This window comes from Sycon ciliatum, chromosome 5, assembly GCF_964019385.1.
Source record: "Sycon ciliatum chromosome 5, ocSycCili1.1, whole genome shotgun sequence".
Taxonomy (NCBI): Eukaryota; Metazoa; Porifera; class Calcarea; order Leucosolenida; family Sycettidae; genus Sycon; species Sycon ciliatum.
In genome coordinates, this window is record NC_088647.1 from 11,036,496 (window position 1) to 11,062,660 (window position 26,165).

Genomic DNA, 26,165 nt, shown 5'->3' on the forward strand with positions numbered 1-26,165 from the left:
GTACATCACTACATGATTGTACGACCACAATGCTCAATGCTGACAGGATCGCTTTTCAAGTAGTTAGCTGCCCGGGTACCCGGGACCGGGATCCCCCCGGGAGTACATTCTACTTCGTCTACAAAAATAATTCCCTGGCCGTTGGCGTTGATTGTAATCACTGTTGAGTGTTGTCAGGGTAGTGACTACAATTATTTGTGTAGTGTTGATCGTACGCCGGTGCACCGCGTACCCGTATTATTTTGACGACGTCATCATGGTGATACAGTCTAGTCGACTAGTCATGCATGCAGCCTCCACCATGTCCACTGCGGAGAGATCTACTGGCTAGCTAGCTAGCTGCCGGACTTACGCACTACGTGGACCGGACGTCACCAAAGAAAATCTTTTGTTGGATTTGAGAACTACATTTTGATTTTTATCAATAATTGTACTTTTGTCTTTGGGTCTCGCGAATACAAGCACTCCGCAAGTAAAGTTCCTGTTGTGCTCTGGACTGCCGCTATTGAAGTCTTTCTCTTGTTATGTAATCACTCGCCTTTTCTATTGAAACGGCGTTTTAATTTGCCGTCGCTTAGTCTTCAACATGGATGCCTATTACGGAGCTCCCATGCCACCCGAGAATGTTAGTTATTTTTTAGCCACGTCGTTACTGGTTGTTGGAAAGGTTCCTTCCCCTACGTATGTGGCTTGATTCGCTATCCTTTGTGTAAATTTCAGGAACCTCATGCTCCGCCACAACCTGCAGCACCAGCTCCTTGGGAATACGAAACTGGAGTGTGAGTTGTTGTACTATCCCGTATGTTACTATTCGAACCTACCAATACACCTTTATAGCGCTTCATACAAATGAAATTCCAGTCAGTGGCCGGCTGGCGTGTATTTTAATGTGGGGCCTTCGGGACCAAGTACAGTGTAGTATAGTGCACGGTTGGATTTTTCTAAGGAATTGCATTGCACATCACAAGGGTGTCGTCACAAGACCAGCCAACCATGAGCCAGTTCGTGCGGACTATATTTTGCGATATTGCAGAAGCCGCCCCATGCTTGCATTTAGAGGTTGGTGCGGCAGCTAGTGGGTGTATAAATATTTCTGGATCGGAGCGACGTGAAGTCAAGCAAACAATGTGGAGCCACCACCACCCCTCCTAGAGCTTCTCCTGTTTTACTTGTATCGCTTTAGCTATGACTATAATTATAGTGCTACACCCTTGTTGCATGCAACACTTGTACAGCCCACCTGTGAACACGTAAACGGGCAATAGGCAGTCAAAGTTCCTCTTGAAAATGCGTACCGCGGGCCGAAGTGGTGACGAACAAAAGTTGCGTCACCTACTACGATTTTTGTGTTTCCAATGGTCACCGTATCACTTTGACTGGAGCTCGTGCAAGATACAAGGACAAGTTTATGTTTTCTTCTTAAATTTTCTTTTTTTTCGCTGTTTAGACAGTGTTTTCCTGCTGAGTGTTCACCAGCACCTGAGAGTCTTGATTTTCGCTTCTCTCTGGATAATTAAACACACCCAGTGTTGATTGGTCACAGAACCAAAAGAAATCAGCAATCGCCGTGACCGAATTAACAGAGACATCAATCATGGTTTCTTGGCTCGAGACTTAATCCGAATGACAGTACAGACAGTACAGACACACCAATGGCTAAACAAAAACCAGCTACTGTTTCTCCTCTACACTGTGAAAACTAGAAAGTCATTGACAAGTTCGTTGAAAGAAAAATGAAAATGGTCTTCTCCTCACCTGCTCTCCAGTCAAAGTGATGCTACTGCCACTAGAAACAAAATGCGTGGGCGATGCGAAACGCGCGACTTTTTTCTCACCACTTGGCGCAGGCGCTACGCGTTGTCAAGAAGCTGTGATATCTGCTTTCAACGGCCTATACCAGCTCTGATACATGCCCTCACGGCTGTGCTGTTCTGACATGTAGGAGCCAGTACTATCTGTGCACGCACTGGCAGACAGGCTGTATAGCAATTATATTTCATAGTGTAGTTGTACACGAGTGTAGCATGACAGTTTTTGGGCCGCTTTAGAAGGACATGTGAAATAGTGTACACTAAGCCTGTCCCCGTGGATTACAGAATCCTTGATTTTTTTAGCTAGCATATTATCAAGAGTATATAACCCCCCAAGAGTGTGCAACTCTGCATATGGGGTCTCCGACGGCGAAAACTCACATCACGTGTCTCAGATACCTTTGTACTACGTACAATTAGGAATTCCGCTAAGACCTGAAAGGTCTGACGTGGAATTCAGGTTACACTAGGAGGTGAAGGCGGAGAATGTGACAGTGTATTAGGCCTCAAATCTTCGCTTTTCAAATAATTAACAGCGATTTAACCCTTTATGTACCACGCATCTAATGTATGCGTAGGGTACTCCTTGTCAATGATGGACCTATAGGATAAAATCTAGACGCATTTTGTATATGCAAGTTATGTTTTTCTGAATCTATAGTAATGAATGGGTCCATTTGTCAACATATTGTAATCCAGCATGCAGCTATAAGTGGAGGGCATACACGGAATACCCAATTATGAGCCAATTGTGCGTAATTCTGACAATTGAGATCGCTACATTTGAAATAAAGTATAGACGTATCAGGGACGGCCATTGGGACGCACAGTGACAGAAGGATACCACAGGCACTAGTTCATGCATGAACAGCAACAGAAGGGGCGGAAAACGGATGTATCGTCTAAATACCAGACGCAAACAATTGCGTCGAGTATTCAAATTATTGCAATTATTTCAGATTTGAAATATGCAGTTTTTGCTGATCTACTCACGTCGAGCGAGGATTGGTGATTGAGAAGACAAGAAATAGTTACTAGGGGATGACCTCCGCCTGCCCTCCCTCTCGCTGCTACTTGGAGAGCGAATGCTGTGATGGCTTCAGCGATGAAAATTGGCAGTTTCGATTCAGATCCTGAGGAGATATCGCTGCTTCAGCTCTCTCCAGGTTTCTATCACGACTAGAGGATGTCGACATTAGCTGGAGAAGGCTATATCTCTATTAGCAGCAGCGTGACGGAACGAAAACACGATCGAAATTGGCAAAATATATCGCAGAGCGCTGCATTTGCGAAGCGCACATTTCGCCGCGATCGGTCTCCATACTTTCAAATGGCGACCTACCCATATCATACATCAAAATTTTCAGTGGGATCTCAGCTGTTCACTGCAAAAAACGCGAGTCAATCAGAGAGAGGCCGCCGCCGAACGGTGCGTCCAAGTGCGGCGTGCCGAACCGTAAATATTTTTACGGTTCGAGATGGGCGCAGTACATAAAGGGTTAAAGAGAAAATTTACACAAACTCCAACCTCGTCCCCTTGATATTCTCGCCCTTTCCCAGACTCCTTTGGCCTTTGATGAGCTCATTTATGGACAAGCAAAAGGCAACGTCTGACAGCGGAGAATGAGACAGGGGCGGCGCGGGTGGGAACACACTGTCACATTCTCCGCCTTCACCTCCTAGTGTAACCTGAATTCCACGTCAGACCTTTCAGGTCCTAGCGGAATTCCTAATTACACTTCGGAGGCCCCGGCTACGAATGTGACAGTGTGATGTTTAAAGAAAAAACCTCACATGAGTAGCAAGGTATGAAATTAATGACTAATGTATGTTGCCATCGCCACTACACTCTGTCAAGAGAAAGAAGCCGGAAGGAAACAGCATGTTATAACCGCTGCGGACAGATACACTTTCTCAAATCATAATGAAACAGATTCAACTGTAGTGTTCCACACAAGCAAAGCAACGGCATGGATAGTGAAATAATCAGGGAGCAGGCATGATCACTATGAGAAACCATGCATAGAAATCAGAACCACAGTCCGCACTTGGAGAAGACTCCTCACCCAGTGCTAACCGTCAAGACGGCTTGGCCAAAAGAAGCTTGGCTGTGCGGTCGGTAATAGTGGCGGATGAATGTGTTGGGCCGTGACCAGTCAGCTGTCGCCAACACATCCGCCAATGACACCCCGGCTTGTCGTTCAGCGCTAGTGAAGGCACTCCGCGTAGAATGGGCTGAGAAGTCACTTTCAACACCTGCTGCTTGGAGCAGTGTTGTCACCCATCTGGCCACAGTTGAGGTCGAGACTGGCTGAAACGGTCGGCGAGTGGACACAACGAGAGCACTCTGCGCTGGTGTAGTGCGGCTGGACTTAGTCACATCTAGATAGGCTTTGATGCACTCCACTGGGCACAGGATCGGGTCAGCCGGCAGACCTGGCACAAAGAACTTCCGCGGGCCGCCAGAGCGTTGTGTTTTGGTGACGTGAGTCAGCTCAAACTCCACACCATCTGCCAGGAAGCGCATTGCGCGGATATCCAAGTGACAGATCTCACATACTCTTGCTGCCTGAGCCAGTGCGAGCAGCATCCACAGCTTCCAGGACAGGTGCGACAGGGTCAAAGCAGTATTCGGGCCCAATGACCGAATGTTTTCTAGAACAGTGGCCACGTCCCACGTACGTGAATAACGAGGCAATGGCGGTCGTTGATTGTAGATACCACGCATAACCCGGACGACGCTAGGCGATTGTCCGACGGGTACATTATCGTGGAGTGGCGGTACGGTGGATGACACCGCCGAACGGTACACGTTCAGGGTACACGTTCAGGGTATGGTATTGCTTGCCTGCCTCATACTGTGTCGCTAGAAAGTTGGCTAATTGAGTAGGGTCCGCCGATACGGGATCCACACGTCGTTCGCAACACCAGCCCACCCACTGTCGTCATGCTGACTGATACGTTGCGTTGGTGCTAGTTCGCCAGGAGGAGAGCCAGAGAGTGACAGCTCCCTGCGAAAGGCCTCGCAGCGAGGCTGCTTCCCGGAGATACTCCATACGGTCAGTCGTAGGCGTTGTGCCTGTGGATGGACTTGTCCCTGTGGTTCCAGAACGTCTGACAACACTAGTCGTAGCGGAGCACTGCAGGACATTCGGAGCAGCTGAGGGTAATAAGCCTGTGACTGCCAGGCTGGAGCCACCACGATTACCCGTCGAATGTCGTGTTGCCGGATGTAGCGAAGACACCGGGTGAGCAGGCTGAATGGCGGAAAGGCATAAGCATTCTCCCATAGCTCTGGAGGGGTGGAGAAGGCATCCACTGCTTCTGCCTCTGGATCTGGACGCCAGCTCGGGTAGCAGGGCAGGCGAGCATTGTGGCGGGCCGCAAACAGATCTACACTCAGCGGGCCAAATGTCTATTGGATGGTAGTAAACACATCGTACGGGAGCATCCAGTCGCCTGTCTCCTCCACGTGACGGGACCGATAGTCTGCTGTGTGATTCAGGGCTCCTGGCACATGAACCGCTTCCAGCTCCAGGTGTCGGGCTGCAGCCCACTCCAGCACCTGAATCGCAAGCGTACACAGACGCCGAGAATGAGTGCCTCCCTGATGATTGAGGTATGCCACGGTGGTCGTATTGTCGATTTCCAACCGGATGGTTTGGTTGGATGCGTTGCGGAGCAGGCTTTTCAAACCTAACCATACCGCGATCAGCTCTTTCCAGTTGATGTGGTGCGCAGCTTCGGACTCGTACCATGGCCCACCGGCATGCGCCGTATCCACAGCAGCACCCCATCCTACATTGGACGCATCTGAGCTCATGGTGTCCGAGGGTGGGTCTCTGTGCATGGGTATCGGGCACCCCGCCGTCGTTATCCACCAACGCAGGTCGCTGCAGGCCCATTCGTCCAGCTATCGGGTCTCGAGACGGTGTGCCAGAGCCTCGTTCAGCAGGAACTGCAGTCCCCGGACATGAAGCATAGCGAGGTGTACTGCAGGGCGCGCTGCAACCATCTTGCCTGTCAGTGAACGCAGTTCGGCGAGGGTAGCAAATCCGTTATTGCGCAGGCGACGGCACTCGGAGCGAATCTTGTCCAGCTTGTCGCGAGGCAAGGAAAATTCCATGCGCACCAAGTTCACTTCGACTCCGAGAAACGTCAGGATCTGCGTCGGCTCCATGATAGATTTCTGGCGGTTGACTATGAAGCCCAGTCGTTCTAGGAGGGCTGCCACAAACTGGATCTGCTGTGCCACTAGAGCAGGGGAGTGTGCTATTAACAGCCAGTCGTCCAGATAGACAACGATGAGCAGACCCATTGCACGGAGCCACGCTGCTACTGGACGAAGCACCTTGGTGAACGTGCGGAGTGACTCCGACAGACCGAACAGGAGGCAAGTGTACTGCCATACCTGGTCGTTCCACATGAACTGGAGGAGGCGTCGGCTGTGAATGTGCACCGGTACCGAGTGAAAGGCGTCCTTCAGATTGAGTTTTGCCAACCACCAGTTCTGCTGAACTAGCTCGGGTACTACTGCCAACGTTTCCATCTTGAAATGGGAGTTGTCCACAAACTCGTTCAGCGCTTTGAGGTTGAACACTAGCCTCCATCGACCACCGCTCTTGGGTACCATGAAGTGCGTGCTCTTGAATGTCGCGTCTCGCACTGTAGTGGGCTCGATGCCCCCCCCCCCCCCCCCCGCTGCTGCCATGTTGGACAGGGCCTCCTGCAGAGCAACCTGCTCCGCCTGAGCCAGGTGCATCTGTCTGGGAGCATGCCGCTGATGAGGGTGAGCCAGCAATGGGATACGCAGGCCATGCCGGACGGTACTGCGAACCCATGGGTCCGCCGTCAGTTGCTCCCAGTTCTGCCAGGCCACCGCAATGCGACCAGTGGGTGGAGGTGGATGATGTACCTCCCATCGCCAAGGAACGGGAAGCTGCAGCTCCGATGATGGTGTTGGCGATTCTCGGAGCTGCCCCGCATGGCCCACTACTGGGCCTGAGGGCGAGGTGGTGACTTGCCCCTCGACCCTGGTGTCCACTGCCCTTGCGGTCTTCCGCGGTGGGGCGAAATGAGCCTCGGTGGGGTGGCTGCTGGCGGTCCCTGCCGTACTGGCGACTGAAAAAGGTATGCAGCTTCAGGGTACGCGGTGTCTGGAACGCGAACCCCTTTCGCTGAAAACCCGGCTTTGGCTGTGGCTTGCGCGCCAGCCTCTGCGCCTCATTCAACGTCGCCTCGGAATCCACTTTCGTGGAGATGGCTGAGATAAACTCCTCACCAAACAGCTCCTTCCCAGTGCCTGGCGGTGGGATACCTTTGGTTACTCTTGCCACGTCTTTGTCCACAGCCTCGATGATGGACTGGCGGCGGATGCCATTAATCGAAGCCATCGGGTCTCCGACCAGGACAAGTGTGCGCTGGAGCACATCCTTGACTTCCGCCGATGGTACGGAGAGTTCCTCCACTGCCGGAACACCTTCCTCTGCCTCGACCAGGGCGGAGAGCATGCATGCAACCGGACCAGAGAGCGATGCCACATCACGTTGAACAGCCGCCCACTGTGAGTCGGATGTCTTTGGGAAGCGGGAACCAGCCCAGCGCAACACTGTATCATCCACCTTGGGCACATAGGCTGCTGCCGTGTCAGGCCGTGGATGGTCCTCGTGCATGGCCTTCCGCTGCTCGTCAGAGAGCGGAGACCGAAAATATTTCTCAACGTAACTCGTCACCGCCTCAGGGGCGTTGAAAAGGAATTTGCGACTCGCCACCGCAGTGGCCGGTGCGAAGTCCAGAGCTCTGGCGGCTCGTTTGGCTGCAGGCTCTCCAATATTACTAGTGCCAGTGTTGGCTGCATCACTGCTGGACTCCAGGACATCAGTCCCTGGGCCAGGCAGTGCTTCGTTCTGGGCGGAAACACAGAGCCCTACAGCCTGCTGTGCAGCCGAAAACGGATGCTCTCCAGTCGGAGCTAGCCCGTGCGGTGGTAGATGAAACGACCCATAGGCGGGTAGCCTCCATGCGGCATGGGCATAGCCGGCACCCCACCACTTCTGCAGACAGTGGGGGATGCGGCAGAAAGCAAATCACGCTGGGTGGGCTGTGGTGGCCTCTCAGGCACAGCATTCCCACTCTGGATCTCTGCAGCTCCACGATTTGCCACAAGCGGGTCATGCTGCGTGGGACGCGCAGAACCAGCCGTCCCCTAACTGGGGAGGTCACTAACGGATGACATGGCTCTGCAATCAACACGTATGTAGGCTATACGGCTACGTCCAAAGAGAAATAAATCTGCAACTGCAACAATTTGAAGCGAAGAAAAAGGCCAAAGGAGTGTGGGAAAGGGCGAGAATATCAAGGGGACGAGGTTGGAGTTTGTGTAAATTTTCTCTTTAAATCGCTGTGAATTATTTGAAAAGCGAAGATTTGAGGCCTAACACACTGTCACATTCGTAGCCGGAGCCTCCGAAGTGTAATTTACAAACGTAGGATAGCGTGCGCGCAATCCGAAAATCTGCCGTGCTCATGCTGGGGATTTGCATACGCGCAGTGAGTTTCTGTTAGAGAGTGCTTTTTTTAGTACTCTGCTGCTCGCTAAAAACGGGCCGGAAACGTACAACTGCGACACTGCACCACGTGATGTGAGTTTTCGCAGTCGGCGTACCCCATAGAAAGGGTATCAGGAGTTGTACACTCTTGGGGGGTTATAATTATACTCTTGATATTATATACACATCATGCACTATGTGCATGTACAGTACAGCGAGAAAAGTCCGCACAATCACCAGCCCCCCCCCCCCCGCATTTTCGGTCGCTGCCTACGCGCCGAAAAATGCGCTTTACCGGCGATGAGCAAACAAATTGAGCAACTTCGATCATGTTTTCATTCAGTTACACTGCTTTTTTTGCGGGGATGTAGAGTTTATGCGAATTATTTCATGGGGGAGTCAGCGGATTTTCTAATGGCCGCTACACCGATGGGCAATATCAATGTGTACGCACTCATGGTGCAGCATGTCCCACGCAACCCCTGTGGTCGGTAGAGCACTAAGTATTTTCTATCAATGCCATTGTTTTGTTATATGCAGACCAGCAGCAGCAGCAGTAGCTCCAGCTGAACATCATGACAAAAACCGAGGTGCCCCACCTGCAAGTTATCGTTCATCGTATCAGCAGTGAGTGAAATTTCAACAGTACTTACACTGTGTTCCGTGCGTGATGTGCTGTGCAATGTGTTGTGACGACTATAATCCTGCAAAGCATTGCGTTTTAAGCAGTAAATTGTTTCCGCTTCGCTCCACCAAAGTTAAAGTGTGACCAATGTGCCAATGCCATGGCTGCACTAAAAAGAATGATGGTATTTCCTGACCTTGTAGTAGGCTCTTTTTTTCGACCAGACGAGACCACACAGTGCTTGCTAACCTCGGCACGAACAGTTCACCAGCAGCACTCCACGGCAGCAAGTAGTTACTCCTGACAAGCGTGTTTCGTTCCATAAGATAAGAGGAACTCGTCATAAGAGAGCAGATGTTGAATGAAAAGAGTTGGATAAGAGAATGCTATTTTGTAGACGAGATTAAGATACTGGTGCAAGGCGTATACACTCAACTAACACACATATGTGACAAACTAGCTTAAATCAAATAGTGTAGAATGGAAGTGTTTGAACCCTGCCAGACACAACTAGCGGAAGTGCTAGTTGTACACGAGTGTAGCATGACAGTTTTTGGGCTGCTTTAGAAGGACATGTGACTTGAAAAAGTGTACACTATGCCTATCCCCGTGGATTACGCGGCTGTGGATTTTGCATCATCGAACAAGGATCGCATTTTCTTACAATTGACGTCCCGCGTCTTTGATTTTTTAGCTAGCATGTACACATCATGCACTATGCACATGTACAGTACAGCGAGGAAAGTCCGCACAATCCCCAGTCAACCTGCTACGACTGAGGTAAAACTAAGACTACCGCAGAATCCCGCGGATATGCCCAAGGACTTACCTGTTTCACAAGGACATTTCGGTGGGCTTATACAAGAACATGGGCTTATCCGCGGGCATGGGCTTATACGCTGACACCAAAATTGTGCTATTGGAAAGTACCAAGGAAGTGAGAAGTACATTGCTGAAAGCCAGTATTCAAACACAAACAATCGATGATTGTGTTGAAATGTACAAACAAACGAAAACGTACATGTACATGGTACGACCAAGAGTCCATAGTTTATGGACTCTTGGTACGACCTAGGCCCATGGGCTTGTACGACGAGGCTTCCAGATGTTTGAACTTGACCTGGACTTATGCGCTAGCATGGGCGTATACGCGGGTGGGCTTACCCGCGGGATTCTACGGTAACTCGAGCAGGTAAGATCACAAGCTACAGTCCGTTTCAAAAAGATTTACAATCCTGGCGATCGCCCGCGGAGTTCGGCGTCTTACCGTATGAGCACTCGAGCGCTGCCTGGAAAAACTGACTGTGAACTCGAAGAAATATTCCGCGCGAAAGCAGGAAAAATGACAACTCACTCACGTTGACACAGTCATGTACGTCTGGTTTACAACAAACGAGTTCTTCCTCGTATCGATAATGGAGTCAGAGAGGACATGTCGAAACGAAAGTGTTGTAAATGTTGACGAGCTGCATGGGTCCGTTTTGTGACCAAAATAGTTTCTTTGAGCTGCGATGCAATTTACTCACCGTGTGATGAAAACGACATCGACACGGACTCATTCCCAAGGCCATGACTTGGCAAAGCTATCCGTATGACTTCGACGACATTTTGAGAAAAGCAGACGCTTGTAATTGTGAACGCTGATAGAAGACGGCGTTGACTGCTAAATTCAAATAAATTGGCGATCTTGAAATACTAAAATAAATCTCAAAAAGCTACAGCGCGATGACTTCCATTATAATTCACTCACACCATTGCAGTGTTGTGGGTGTGTTCACATGGCGTGAGCCAGTCAAGTGTCAGTCAGTTCGGCAGGAAGCGCGAGCTCCAACAACAAGTCGCTTGGTGCAGCCATCTTCTTTGTCTTGTACCAGCTTGATCACCAAAACAATGAAAAAAAAGTTTGACTTGAGGATAGGTTGGGATTTGAACTCACAACTTCATGGTCAGCAGACAGCATTCATAACCACAAGGCCAAAAAGGAAAGGATAAATCGTGGGTTTTGATAAAAAATTGATGCTGGCTTCCTGGGCAAATTGTAAACCATGGGAAAAGGCCGAAAACCTGGCCGAAATTCTAACTCCTTAACGGTTGGTCCAATTGTTCCGAAACCTTCACAGAACAATTTGCCGTGTCCTAACAAGCCATTCTATGTACTGTAGAGGCAGAAAATTTCGTCGGTCAATAATTTCGTCCAACTCCAAAGAAAAGGAGTTCGTCCGGTTGAAAATTTCGTCCATGGATCATAAGAGTGTATAGAAATGCTGGACAAATCGATATTCGTCCTACATTTAATTTAGTCCAAAAGCTCCTTGGACGAAAAAGACGAAATTAAATTCCAGACGAATATTTCTGCTTATACAGTACTTTGTTGTCCAAATTTCCCTTATCTTCATACTTTTTAAGACCCAAACCTGATTGTGAATCTTTTTGAAACAGACTATAGCATGGAATGACAGCATCGTACAGCAGTACGATGTACTGTCGTGGACATGGAAATCCGGTCGCACGTCTAGCGGCCCCAGGGCGCTGGCCATGCAGCCGTCCGTATAAGCAGTACACGCGAGCATGTAATAATTATGCGCTGCTGGTTGCATCGGCCGGATCAACATGATTGATTGTGCACTGCATGCAACGTTCTGTACGTGCTGAGGGCGCCGGCCCCGGTCAATCGACTGGATTTCCATGTCCAAGACAGTAGTACGGTGTAGTATGCCGTACAGCAGTACGGTGTAGTCAAGATACGACAATTGAGCAATGATCAGAAAGGGTCGTGCGAAAAGGTGAAACACCCACATTCCGATTTAAACCGGGCCTATACACCAATATACAAGATGTACTCCAAATTGGTGCAATGTATGTGTGTAATGAATATTCAGTGTTCTAAAAGTGGGTGGGCAGCTTGAATACCTTTGAAATAGTGCAGTAAGCAACAAGAATAATCAAGAATGGCTGAAGATTGCGGGGGAATGATCAACACATTCGCAGCTGCATCCAGCTTGGAGTCGTTCCACAATCTCATCTTCCATTTGTTCATCCGCAGCTGAAGACATGACATCGCTGCCGTCACTAGCCTCAGACTCAGATGTTATCTCAGAGGACGACTCTTCCGCCTCTGACAAGTCATCCGCCACCTTGAGCTGCTTCGCAGCAGGAGATAACCGCTGTGATTCCGCCTCGCTGTCGACATCGATGTCGGAACCAAAGAACGTCCCATCCTCACTCTGAACTTCAGCGGCTACTTCAGCATCCACTCCCGACCAGGCGCGAACTGTACACAATAACCGCCGTGTGTGCTCTGCGAGCAGCTCTGGCGTGCGCAGCCATTGCGTCAAGATCAATGAACACTTGATTCGCCACTCGACGCGACTTCAACTAACTTCAAAACATTTACTTCAAGCAAGGAGTTCAAGAAGTAAAGAACTCGTCGCACTGTTTGCAGTGCGATCAAAAAATCGTTGAACGTCACAAATCGACTTTTTCTCGAAAAAATTACGAAATCTCTAAGGGTCGTTTTCGCTCATATTAGGAAATGTTTTTCAAGTAACATACCTGGTTGATGCTGACAGTTGTAGTGCAAGTTGTGAAGGAACTTTTCTGCCTGTGTTTGATTTGATTGATTACAGTTATGATCCACATTACGCTTCTGGTCCAACAGTCGCCACAAGCCATGCACCAAACTCTAGCAGTCAAGGCTACTATTCTCAGTACGCTCCTCCCAGTTCTGATCCAGCTGCCCATGTTTCTGCAGGCCACGCATCAGATCCACAAGCTGCTCATCGTCCTTCCCAGTCCGCTAGTGAAAACCACTTACCTGTATGTAGTTTAAAATTATGTTATTGGGTATGTACGTGTGTGCTCGTCTGTGTGTGTGTGCTCGTCTGTGTGTGTGTGTGTGTGTGTGTGTGTGTGTGTGTGTGTGTGTGCATGCACCCTTGTGTATATGTGTGTCTGTGTGTAGTACAGTTGTGCTCGCTGAAATCCGGCCAGAAGTGCAAACTGGCGCCCTGGACCAGTTCCGATTACATCACTGTACTGGTATAGTACATGTGTACGTCCGGCAGCGCTCGTTCCACTTCCAGGGTGTCAAGGGCCGTGCAATTTGAGGCCGTCAAATATGCATTTTGGTCGGGTTTCACTGAGCACAACTGTGCTAGTGTGTCTGTGTGAGTGTGCAGGGGTAGATCTAAGGGGGGGGGGGGGGGTCCCTATTTTTTCCGTCCACAGTTAAGGTGTGATCACTAATCCATGCACCCATGTCCATGATGCGACCTGCACGCCCTAGAGATAGCGTGGTCCCCTAGCATTTGCGCATCACTAGCGCTAGGTTTGAAATATCATTTGTGGTCGGAGTGGGAGAAAAGTGCCCCCCCCCCCCCCTTGGAAATATCCTGGATACGCCCCTGGTGTTGGGGGGGGGGGGGGGGGGGGGGGAGGTGCAAGTGTGTGTGGATGTCTAAGTATACATGTAAGTGCGTAATAATAATAATAATAATAATAATAATAATAAAACAGGTCGCGTAATGAAGCAGCATAACGATAGATGTGCAAAGTCATGATGCCTGGTCCGCTTCTGTCCTGGGTTCACTACCCCGTGCGTTGCAGCCGCGAGCAAAACCAGCTCAGGCTGAGAGTTCCCTCCATGATTGCTTGCCCAAAGCACGCATTCTGAGCCCACTCAGATCAGTCATGGTCTTCAGTGGCATGTCTCTGGCAGCTGTGCTTGCCTTGACTGCCGTGGCCAGGTTCGATTTCGGGCGTCCACGCACACCGGTGACATCTCGACGTGTAAGTGCGTGGATGTGTCAAAAAGAAGGTCGCCTTCCGACAGGTTGGCTAGTTTTGGCTTCACGATCCAGTGTACCATTAATATAGCTTTCATGGTTATGGTTGTTGGTATGTGTGTTGGCTCTGGGTTTCCAGTACTCAGTTGCTGAAGCTGGTTGGTAAAGTAACTCCAATTTCACTTCAAAATACCAGCGCATCTAGTGTCTGCTTATATCAAAGCAGCGTGCTGTCTATACTGGTTACCCAGCAAGTGTAGGGTGTGCATAGGTAACAATCTTGGTCGTTCTATACCGATGTACTCTGTGTGGTGTAGACCGGGTGTGCATTGGTGGTCGATTCACATGGCTTCGCCAGTTTTGTGGATTAGGCCGCTATTTGGTGCTAGTCTTGATCTGTCTCATTCAGATATTGTCAGCTATCGTTGCTATAAGAGTCTTTAACCCTTTGAGACCCCAACGATCGAATTCGATTGTTTGGTATACAGTGACACTAAAATAATTATATCTCTGGTGTTCCTTCACCGATTTTCATAAACAAAGTATGTACGTTTCAAGAAGAACCTTGGCTATCACGTCGAAGTTATCCGAAGTCTCTAAGAGTTACGATGCTGCCGTGGTGAGACTCGAAGTCGGAGACAAACTGAAAAATTCACTTAGATCGAAAAATTCAAATTTTCACGCTGCACTTGGCAGGCGATTTCCCCGGAATGGAACGTCATACTCAAGCATGCTGCACACCAAAATTTTGCGCTTGAAACGAGCTTACCGCTGTAGTTTGTTTGAAGTCAATGCGATGAAGGAGAATGGAATGGCGGCTGTTTGAACTTTGCTGAAGCTGTTCGCGCACGGCTGCTCTTTTGGGCGGCATTCTAAGCCACGCAGAGCAGAGGCTGTGCAGGTAGCTGGCTTGAGTGTGGTACTAGTCTCTTCGTCTTGGAAATACCTTTCCAACGGTGGTTAGTTTGTAAAAATCGGTGAATGTTTGATAGCGATACGGACGAAAGTGCATGTTTTTTTTAAGGTGAGTAAATTGTCGTACTTTCAGTGGGGTCTCAAAGGGTTAAGAGACCTAGTCTGAGTTAATGACGTCATCATGATGTTACCAAATTTAGTGCAAATTTCAAGCTGGTATAACTCGGGAGTGGCTGCTCCGATCAACCTGGGACCTTCACCATTGGAATCAGTGCATTTTTCGCTACCAGTTGTGAAGTTTTCATTTTAGGGTGAACTTCCCCTTTAACCCTTTAGCACCTAAATAGATTTCAGCCGACGCATGATTTTCACAAACTCACATTTTCATCTAGCTGTACTTTCGATAGCCTTCGGAGGATTCTCACAATCTTGGGCTCTATGGAAAGCTCTCAGCAAGACAAACACAGCCATACTCAGTTCGCAATTGACAGTCGTAGGGGTAACGCCGCAGCGCGATGAGAGCGCTCCAATGCCAGGCCTACGAGCGCGGCACTAAATTCTCAGCCATTTCAACTATTTCGATCGCGGAACGGTCAGTTTTTTGCAGGAGAGAGCTGAGAAATGCAGCTGCAAAATGACGTGCGTCATGTGTGAATGCGTGGGCAGCGAGTCAGGGAAACCCCCTTGCGCCCGTTTCAAATTCACGCCTGCGTGAGCTGATTCGTGCCAGCAAATTTTGTTCGAGTGTCATAGCTCTGCTCCAGGACCTCAGATCGTCTTCGGGTTTTTTCAGAGCCGACAGCTGAGGCCTTCCTGATACAAATAGACCTTTCGATCGTTGAATTCGGACAAGGATTGAACGAATGGCGAAAGTTTGAAGTCGCCTCAACATGCTCTGTATATCGGTGTTTTAACAAGGGTTAACTTGCGTTCACCACTGCATGTGTACACTTGTAACCTCGCGTTAGTGCTTGTTTTTGCTGGCTTTTGGGGTGTCATGCACATGGAAACACGCCGAAATGGAAATTACGCCATGCATTTTTAAGTACGTATAAGGCATGTACTGGCGTACTTGTACATGACAGTCACTTTGACTGGCGGGGTCAAGAATTAGTACTCGAAGGTATCGCACGACCTAGAATACAACTCGAATTTCTGTTTTCTGTGAACGCCTGAATGCGTGCCTGGGCACCCATGAACTGCAAGCATGCAGCGTACATGCGGCAGCAATGGATACAAATTTAAGATGCGTCGAAATAGTGCAGCCCCAATTCAAGATGTCCTCCCTTTCTCTCTCCCTCCCTCTCTCTTTCTCTTTCTGCCTCTCTCTCTCTCTCTCTCTCTCTCTCTCTCTCTCTCTCTCTCTCTCTCTCTCTCTCTCTCTCTCTCTCTCTCACTCTTTCTAATCTCTTATCTCTACTCTCTCTTCTCCCTCTCTTTCCTCTTTGTTTGTGCAGTGGAGTCAGCCTGCACATGCTCCTCCAGAATATCATGGCCCGCCAGGTCCCTCCGCTGGCAGTAGAGGTCCCCCTCCTGGAGAGTCTTCTCATCCTCCATAGTAAGATATGAAAGAGGCATGTATGTGTTTGTATGGGGGGGGGACCTGTTTTCACTATGAACCCAAAGTTTCTGTTGGATTTATATGCTGCAGATCTTGTAGTGCTCAAGCTGAAGAAGCGCCATGGCTCTGACCTCGGCACTGGGAAAAAGGGGAGAAACGTGCACAAGTGTTCTCTGGCTCTAGATTTATGTTGTTGCTCTACTCCTCTCCTCCATGCGCTCTGAAGAGCGCTCAGCCTACTACTGTAAAATCGGAGAGTCTAACGAGTGACAAAGTCTACTGTTTTAACAACCAATTGTTTTCGTTATTTGAAGAAACGTTATCGCGAACTCGGCTTTAGATGTCTGTGTAGAGATGTGCCTATAAATGGGTGGCCAGGTAGCCATCGTTAAACTTTCTGCACGTTATGCCGAAATTACAAAAACGTTAAACTTTTTGGTCGTTAGACTTTCCGGTTTTACAGTAGCTGCTACCCTCGTTAGCTGTTACACACAACAAAGATTCCAACAAGGAAGGGTTACGGGTACTGAGAAGGTGATACTGAATAGTACGATCTGATGGACATGGACATGGCTCTCTCTCTCTCTCTCTCTCTCTCTCTCTCTCTCTCTCTCTCTCTCTCTCGGTGTCGCACCTTGCCCAGTATCTTCCACGTATTTTCTACAGTATAAATCATTAATTGACCATGTCCATCAGATTATCCTGTTCAGCATCACCTTTCTGACGAGCCTTTTTGTATGCGAAACAGTTGTCAAGAGGAATTTCAGTGTTAATACCCAACTACAGTCAACTTCGCTTATAACGACACTCGGCGGGGCATCAGAAAAGTGTCCTTATTCGCGAAGTGTCGTTATACCCGAAGTCCCATTATATGTATTACAGTTGGATGTGACTTTGCTCTGGGCATAGAAATTCTGTCGTTATTCGCGAATTGTCGTTATATCCGCAGTCGTTATTAGCGAAGTTGACTGTACCCGTAACCTTTGGTTGTTGGAATTTTTGTTGTGTGTGATGGCTACCGAGGGTAGCAGCTGGTTGACTGAAGAGCGCGTGCAGGAGAGGAGTAGAGGAACATTGTAATATTGAAAGGCCGCAAATGGTACCACTCTTTAATTTTGTGCTTGCCATATGGACTTGGATGGTGATCCCAGCTTGAATTGCCAGGACATTGTGTCTGGCCACTTTTACATTCATACATGGTAGTACATGTGTGCAGCAGTTGCTGATCAAAGAATAGTTGTCCCCACCTGGCATAACTTGTTTTATTTCTAGCCTGGATTTGATTGAAAGTGAACACTTATTTTTCGTGTGTGGATGAATCTTGGAAAGCGAAAACAGAGAATATGGTATTTTGTGACCATTGTGAATGCCGCAAAAAGTGGTACAGGTGGAATCCTGATATTTTGAAATATGGCTTAATTCGAACCCGCTGCTTATTTAGAAGTTTCTTTCAAGACAAATTTCAGGCTGTACGGTTCCTACATAACAAATTAACAATGTCTAATAATTTGAACCTTGAACTGGGCAAGTTCACCTAATTAGAAGTCCCATGAAATCCGCTTTAATACATAGAAAATGTGCGGGTTTCCTGCTGATCATTGAATGATCTTTTACTTCTCAACCTGTCTCTTTTGGAAGCGAAGCAGCTTGCCTCGGATAGGATGCATTGGCTCGACATTGTCAACAGATACATGACTCATTTGATTTTTTTCTCAAGAGCAATATGTATGCTGTATCACTAATTGATCTGTGTTGGGAACAGGTTTTTCCTATCTTCCTTTGACTTCGCAAGCGAGCAATGCACATGAGCCATGATCTCAGTAAATGGGCCTTAGGGGTGACAATTTCGAAATTCACTTTATTTGAAAAATGACCGCAATCAACAGTACAAGCTAGATTCACACGTGGAAACTTTTATTCATGCAATATCAAACGTTCACTTTCATCGTTGCTATTGCGCTTTGTTTCCACCGTTTGATATTGCATGAATAAAAGTCCGGTTATAAAATCGTTATCTCCTCGCCATCTGTTTATAGTGTGACATACTATAATTTTTTTTGTTAACTTCCACCTCAATGTTTTGCATCAGTATAAGCCTTACAAGACCCTTGAATTCTCCATATTGTAGAATGTACTCTGATTGTCAAATTCTGTTATGTATACAGTATCATAGTTGTTGTAGGGTGCGCGAATCCCGCGATTACCGAGGCAGTCAGCTCATCGAGTGCGTATTCCTTGAAGAGCGAGCTGCGACTTTTGGCTGGTGCGACCCTCCAGCTGTCAGAGCGATATGACAAGATTTTCCAAGAGTCTTGTCAAGCGCAGCAAGTTGATTCAGCCACATCCGATTGATGTCCAGTGGCGGCTACGTCTTATCGGTACAGTGTACCATGGTATGCACGAAAAGGAACAGGCTCAAATTAGCTTTCAGTCTCGGTATTTTGGTTCAAAAACTTTGTGTAAGCGAGATCGCAATATGCTATGCTCTGAGGTAAATGTTCCAATCAACTTTAATGCACCCAAGTTGCAGAACTAACAAAGTAGTGTTGAAACGAGCGTCTCTATAACAAACGAGCGATCAGTTCCACTAACGAGCAAGCTATCGAGCGAGCTAACGAGTTTCATTGATGTGGCAAATATGATTTTTTTGAACAATTTTTTTTCTAAGTTCGATTTTTTCAGCTGGTTCAAATAATTATCACCGCCGGCATTTGGGGTTGCTGCTGCTTCACTTCGGACTGCTGTTTGGTGTCGAGATGTCTTTTCAGCGTCGTCGTCGAGTAGCCTTTGTAAGAATAGACCGTTTTGCAAAGATTGCAAGTAGCCCTGGTCTTCGCTGCATCGCGGGAGAAAACTTCCAAACGACTGAGCGTAATTATTTACTTTCACTCGAATGGAGAGGTGACCGAAGCATATCCTGCGACAGGTCAGCAGATGCGGAACAAGACATCAGTAGAGTCCACCAAAGCTGCAAGTGCAACGACTATTGTCAACTCAAGTGTCATGATTTTCACTTTGCGCGGGACTGGACTCTCGATCGACCAGGGAGTCGTAAAATATTTTACGACTCCCCGGTCGACATGTACTGCCATGTGTACGGAGTGCAGTGTACGGTGTTCGTTAGTGCAAACGAGCTGGCCCCACAAACGAGCCGAGTTTCTGGCGAGCGAGCTAACGAGTATCCGGTGAGATCGTTTCAACACTATAACAAAGTCTGGAGAGTCATGCAATATTTCCGCAAAATCGCAAAACCCGATATTTTTCAAAGTGGCATACTGGAAGATGATGCCCAAGTACCCCACCAATAAAATGGTCATTTCTTGCTCCATACATCTATAGAGAGGTGCTGAAGAAAAAACAGACGAACCTTTGGACCAATTCTTTGGCATTGAGCTACCTTAAAGGGGAAGTATACCCTAAAATCAAATTTTCACCAGTTGTAGTCTTCTGGGTGCTGAGACGAATGGTCTTGGTCCGAGGAAGCTGCGACGCTCCCTTCCTACTTGAATCCCAATCGAACTCGCGCACTTCCACCGAAACTGGGTGACTGCGCCCTACTAGATGGGGATTTGTGTGCAAAATGTCACTAAAAGCGCCATTTCGTTCTTATAAAAGCACGGATGACCGCGATTGGCCCATATGTTGTAGTCTTTTGGACGCTGAGTCGACTGGTTTTGGTCCGAAAAGGCTGGGATGCAGCGTTCCTCCTTTATTCCCAATCGAACATGGTTGAACAAGCGGTCACGTGCTCCTGGGTGCCCAAATCACCTGGTCACCGCGCCAGCAGGCGACAACTTTCACACCAAGGTTCAACTCGAGTTCAACTCGAGTGACAGGACTGCACCCAAAAAAGGTCAAACAGGCTAGTAAGTTGTACCCTGCAGGCACGGTGACCAGGTGACTGGTGTACGCAGGAGCACGAGACCGCTTGTTCAACCATGTTCGATTGGGAATAAAGGAGGAACGCTGCATCGCAGCCTTTTCGGACCAAAACCAGTCGACTCAGCGTCCAAAAGACTACAACATATGGGCCAATCGCGGTCATCCATGCTTTTATAAGAACGAGATGGCGCTTTTAGTGACATTTTGCATACAAATCCCCATCTAGTAGGGCGCAGTCACCCAGTTTCGGTGGAAGTGCGCGAGTTCGATTGGGATTCAAGTAGGAAGGGAGCGTCTCAGCTTCCTCGGACCAAGACCATTCGACTCAGCACCCCGAAGACTACAACTGGTGAAAATTTGATTTTAGGGTATACTTCCCCTTTAACCTAAAATAAGAGAAGCGAAGCATGCTCACAATGTGCTAACATGCACGCCTGATTGAATGTTAAAAATGTGAGCACAGCTGACCACAAGGGTGCAAGGTTGGTTACAAAGTACAATGTCATCAGGGTGTGAGACTAGTGGAAAAGAAAACATGAGGGTGTGAAAATCTAAGTGTATTGTGTGAGAGATGTACACCATTCAATGTAGGTTTACTGAAAACTATCGAAGAAAAATGTGTCTGAATCTGAGTGTACGCATCTTTATTTCATTATTTCATCATAGTAGTATGTCGGCATCGATTGTTTTATTTACGGCTATTTTGAAACTTCTTCCTGCGAGGCACCTGTAGACACGAATTTACCAATATTATTTTCACAAATGTAAAGATGGCAAGCATATTTTGAAAATTATTTCCCGGGGGATTTTCCACGCGGCTGCTTCTCTTAGACAGTAGCTTGTCTCTTGCTGATAAACCAACTTTTCACTAATAAAGAATTAAAAACTAATGGAGGTACGAACAAGGCGTTATCACTCCTGTGTACTGGAGGTGTTGGAGCCATGGCATTTTGTAACACGATAAACATCAAGTGGTCTCCATTTTGGAGCTACTTCCGTTGCAGCACAATTTGATGCGAAAATTGGGTAACTTGAGGGCAATGGACCGGCATAAAATGGCTCAGCTCGAAAGACTCTGGCCTCAGAACAAATGTATTGTGTTTTGGAGCTACATTTGATTTTGTTACACCGCAATTTCATACGACAGTTGAGCAACTTGAAGGCAACGGATTAGCACAAAAATGACTCAGTTCGATTGATTCAGGCCTCGGGAAAAATTCGACATGTCAACTTCCTTCCACAGAACTTATTTCGAGTTACTGATCCATGCTGATGATTCTTTGGGTCGAAATTGTTTACTGTTAAACTGTTGTGATAAGATACAGTCTCATCTGCATGTACTTGGAGTGCAATGTTCTTTGACAAGGTGTCTCAGCATCTACATCTAAAGACTGCTTGCTTAATTTTTGTGAATGTCAACGGTAGGAGGTGAGACTGTACTTTGGCACAATCAGTGGGCTGTGTGCTGGTATATCAAGCTGGCTGTATCTTTTGTATACTGTTCATCAGTTTGCTTTTTAATGGTGGGGTTGGGGTTTTCCGCAAATCCATGATTGCCAATGCTTCCTCCATTATGAATCGAGTGATGGGTTTTGCAGTTATCAGCACCATTTTTATCTGAAATCTGCCATGCTCATCCGTTTCACCTTGGCATGGGTATGATTTAGGTGTCCACTGGTATGCCCAAAATGCTACAAATATACCTTTCACAATCAATGTGTGAAATGAACGTGCATGGGTTTTCACATGCCCCGTTTGTATTGTGTTTATGCAAGCTGGTCCGACATTTGCCCTTTTCTTTTCGTCTTCTTTTTCCTCTTCTCCTTTTTTTGTTGTTGATGTCTTTGAGTAATGTGCCTATATTTGTTTCCTGCTTTTCACCTATTCTGTGGTGTATTTAATGTAGCGACGGCGCTCCCTCGTCTTCACAGAAATCGCACTACTATGGAACTTATCCCGACAAGCCACTCAAGCCATCACAATCGCCTGCATCAGCCAGCAGGCCACCACCGCAGGCTGCTGCAGCAGTGCACAGTCATGAAGCTGTTGCTGGACAAGCAGCAGCAAGTGGATCTAGTGCGGCTCATCCGTATCCACCATCATCTAATGCTGGTCATTCTACATCATACCCACCGTCATATGGTTATTCTGGTAGCACCCCGTTGCATGCAGCTGCCATGTCTCACTCTTCATCTCGTGCTGCACCACAACCATCAATGACTGCGCATTCTGGTGAGCATAGCAAAGCATACAGTAAGGTGCCACCAGCAGCAGCAAAGGCAGCAGGCAGTGTGCATGCTGGTGACCATGGTGCAGTGCATCCTAGACATGCTGCTGGACATACTGCTGGACATATTGGTGACCACGGTGCAGCACATCCTGACCATGCTGGTGGACATACTGCTGGACATACTGCTGGACATGCTGGTGACCATGGTGCAGTGCATCCTAGACATGCTACTGGACGTGCTGGTGACCACGGTGCAGCACATCCTGGACATACCGGTGGACATACTAGTGACCATGCTGCTGAACATGCTGCTGGACATGCTGGTGGACATGCTGGTGGGGTGTATGGCAAGGCAGAAGCTGTTGCACGCTCTGCTAGCAATACTGCATCATCCTATGGCAGGCCGGCGCAATCTGCCACTGCTACATCAGCAACGCATAGCCAGCACCCAAGTGCCTATGAAACCCCGCGGCGACCACCCAATCCAGGCCCATCTGGTCCAGGTGGTATCTATGACTTCGGCAATTCCCCCCTTCGCCGATCACAAGCGCCCCACCCAGACAAAGGGAGAAGTGAGCAGCAACAACAACGCCAAGCATGGAGGGCTGCTGGTCCTAGCGATGTGCCTGTGGAGCGAGAAAGGGAGTCACGTGATTCTTCTCGGCCACCAGCTTCCTATTCATCTGTACCTCCACCTGGGGCATCGGCACCTGATGGTCGACACAATGCTGAGAGGTATAGTGCAAGCAATCGAGCAGCAAGTTCTGCTGCCCATCCTGACTCGGCTGCTCCAGGGTCGTCTCGGCGAAGTTCTGCAGCTCCGAGAGCTGCATCTCCGGTTGCAACACCGCCGCGTGGTGTCGTTGCTGGCCCTCAAACTGCTGCTGCTTCTAATGGTAATAAGTCCAGTCCAGCAGTTGGAACTGCATCGGCAGCGGCACAGATCGCCTCTGCAAATAGGAGTGCTATCAGATCTTCCTTATTGCAGAAGTTAGCATTGGGAGCAGGTGATCAAGTGGGCTTAACTGGAGCTCAGATTGACCAAGTTGTGCAGGTTGTCAAGCTTCTCAATACTTCTGGGGACTCTAGCTCGGGTGGTGCTCTCAGTGAGTTCACATCATCAGAAACCGCTAGTTCATCTCTTCCAACCGCTCGCTATGCTGACAAGACACCCATCCACACTGATATATCATCATCAGAATATGGTGTTAGTCTGCTGTACCCGAAAGGAGCTCCTCCACCTCTGGTGCCAGTGCCGAGTCACTTGAGGAGAGTTGCAGAAAGTGGTGACTATCTTCACTTCCATCACTTGACATTTAGCGCCATGCATCCCGCTGCTGCAGTGCGCCTAGCTCAGGAAGATGCAAAGGATCGCACTGATCAGGATGTTTTGCGATCTGATGGTGTCAGCAACATCAAGACTATAGCTGCTTGGCTGCTGTCGTGGAGCCGCTTCATGCGCTGCCACTTGACCAAACATCCTAGCCGTGCTTTGGAGATGATACGCTACCAATCCTTCGTTGTAGAGATGAGCACGCGTTATAGCACACCGGCTTGGCTGAGTTATGACGCTGCTTTCCGTCAGGTGCTAAGCCGGCAGCCTGATGCACGTTGGGATCGGCCAGATCCTGAGCTTTTCCGTATCTGGTTCACCGAGGAGCGCCAGCGTACAGCTCCATTCGACAGTGACCTTCAGCAGTCCACCCCGCAAGTTGTTGGCGCACTTCCTCAACCTGCTGCTGCTGGTGTTGCTTTCCCGCCATACCTACCTCCTGTCTTGCCACCACCACCAGGCATAATGCCATTCCCATCTATGGTGGGGTTGCCACCATTGCCTGGTCACAGTGCTCAGGCTGCAGCTGCAGCAGCTGCATTGGCTGCTGCCCAGTCAAAGAAAGCAGCGATGGCTGCAGCATCTGCACAGTCGTATAAACCCTTCACTGCTGTTCCAACTACATCATCTTCTGCCTCAAACGACAAGACAGCGGCTGCTGTTGCCTCGAGTACATCGTCCTCTCAGAAAACTTCAACAACTACGCATTCATCTGCACCTGGATCTGTTTCTCAGAATCCAGGTCCAGCGTCGAAAAGAGTGTCATCACCTACATCTGACAAGGGCAAAAGCAAGACTGTTCAATCCGCACCGACTGATTCCGCAGATGACAGGCCGCTGCATTCAGCAGGAAATTCATCCCGTAGTCGCTCACCGTACACGTCGCGTTCAGCGAATACTCGACATGTCGACACGCACTCGTCACATCCCAAATCAGAAGATGTCAACCATCGTCCTTCAGATCATCCGAGTCATGGAGAACACCCTCACAGAGGAGCCTATTCCTCTTCTGCAGGTGGAGGTCGCATGTCTTCTGAGCGTCCGAGGCGGCCTGAAGATCATCGTGATGATCGTCGTGACGATCGTCGCGATGACCGTCGTGATAACCGTCGTGACGAGCGTTATTACGCTGGTGCTCCACCTGCACATCATGATTGGATTGATGGACGTTAACAATCGTCTCCTTTTTTTTCTCCCATCGTTTCATTTGTACCTGCCATTTGTCCTCTGCCTGCATTTACCTAGTACGGTATGCAATGATATGTGTATGTGTGCATGGGCACGCGTGTATCTTCTGCATGTCTTTATAGCTTGGGTAGATATTCATTCAAGCCAGTGAGTGAGTGTGTTGTCGTTTTCCATACCTTCTCCTTGTGATATTCACGGATTTTATTTCTCTCTCTCTCTCTCTCTCTCTCTCTCTCTCTCTCTCTCTCTCTCTCTCTCTCTCTCTCTCTCTCTCTCTCTCTCTCTCTCTCTCTCTCTCTCTCTCTCTCTCTCTCATCTATTTGCTTTCCTTTGGGCTAGCGAATAGTTGAATAGGAGACATGTCCACAGTAACCCCATCACCACCACACACGCCTTGGTTGTCTTGTCTTCTCTGTGGTTTATTGGTTGCATTGTTTGCAGACGTCCTTTCAAGTCTGAACTTTGTCATAGCAATTGCCATAACTCCAGTAATCTTTCTTCTATTTGGCTATCAATGTTGAACACTGTACCTGGAGTAATCAGTTCAATTTGCTGGCCTCTGTCCTATTTTGCCTGTAATTATTGCTTGTTGATTTGTTTGGATTGTCCCGGCCAGCTTGTACATGTAGCTGGTTCTGCACTTATTGCCACACAATGCACTATGCTTTGCCGCAGCAGCAGCAGCAGCAGCGCTGGTTGCTTAGTTTTTATTAGGCCCTGTATCTAGCAAGTTTGATGCATGGAACTCACAACTGCCCTTGTTACATTCAATTTTCCCTTATTACTTGTATTGGATCTCCATCTTGGCTTGTATTTGCTGGGAACCATCCGTTTTTTTCTATTGGCCCATTCTGTTTGGATCCATTTGCTTCTATCTTTGATTGAGTGGTTTGGGGCTCGGCTATCAGCACCCAGCTGCAGCACCATTGTGTGCTTAAATCTGCCGGTTTTTAGTGCAGTTGAAGGGTTGCAAATTTAGCTTCCAGGAAACGAACTAGGCCTGTGAATCACCCTCACCTTGCCCAGAACAATTCCGCCGTCCATTGATCAAGTAAATAATATACTGAAACAATGTCGTAATTAATAATTTGTGTAAATGTTGCTTTGAGACAGTATCTTTCTGAGCAATGCTTGTTTGCACATATCACTTGATCACAGTTGAGTGGCTGCCATATAGATGCAGTCATGGCTTTATCACATTGCCTACTCCACAAGTGGCGGATGAGTGTTGCCATCGTTGAACGTGCTCGGTCTCACATCTCATATGCACGAATACAGCATTATGAAA

At 48.2% G+C, this 26,165-nt stretch overlaps 1 protein-coding gene across 1 annotated transcript; it reads left to right on the top strand.

Annotated features, from left to right (window-relative positions):
• The first annotated feature begins 426 nt into the window (after positions 1-426).
• LOC135817603 (collagen alpha-2(I) chain-like) lies at positions 427-25,758 on the top strand. Its single transcript, XM_065330821.1, has 6 exons — positions 427-625; positions 721-779; positions 8,900-8,986; positions 12,611-12,800; positions 16,141-16,241; positions 22,033-25,758. Exons 1-6 carry the CDS (start codon positions 587-589, stop codon positions 24,860-24,862), a joined length of 3,306 nt encoding a protein of 1,101 aa, XP_065186893.1. The 5' UTR covers positions 427-586; the 3' UTR covers positions 24,863-25,758.
• The last annotated feature ends 407 nt before the right edge of the window (positions 25,759-26,165 follow it).

Bases quoted from the DNA above. Each gene is read 5' to 3' on its own strand.
- LOC135817603 (XM_065330821.1), top strand. From the start codon at position 587: ATGGATGCCTATTACGGAGCTCCCATGCCACCCGAGAAT. The intron at 626-720 runs GTTAGTTATTTT...TGTAAATTTCAG, and splicing joins CTCCCATGCCACCCGAGAAT to GAACCTCATGCTCCGCCACA. The intron at 16,242-22,032 runs GTAAGATATGAA...TATTTAATGTAG, and splicing joins GAGTCTTCTCATCCTCCATA to CGACGGCGCTCCCTCGTCTT.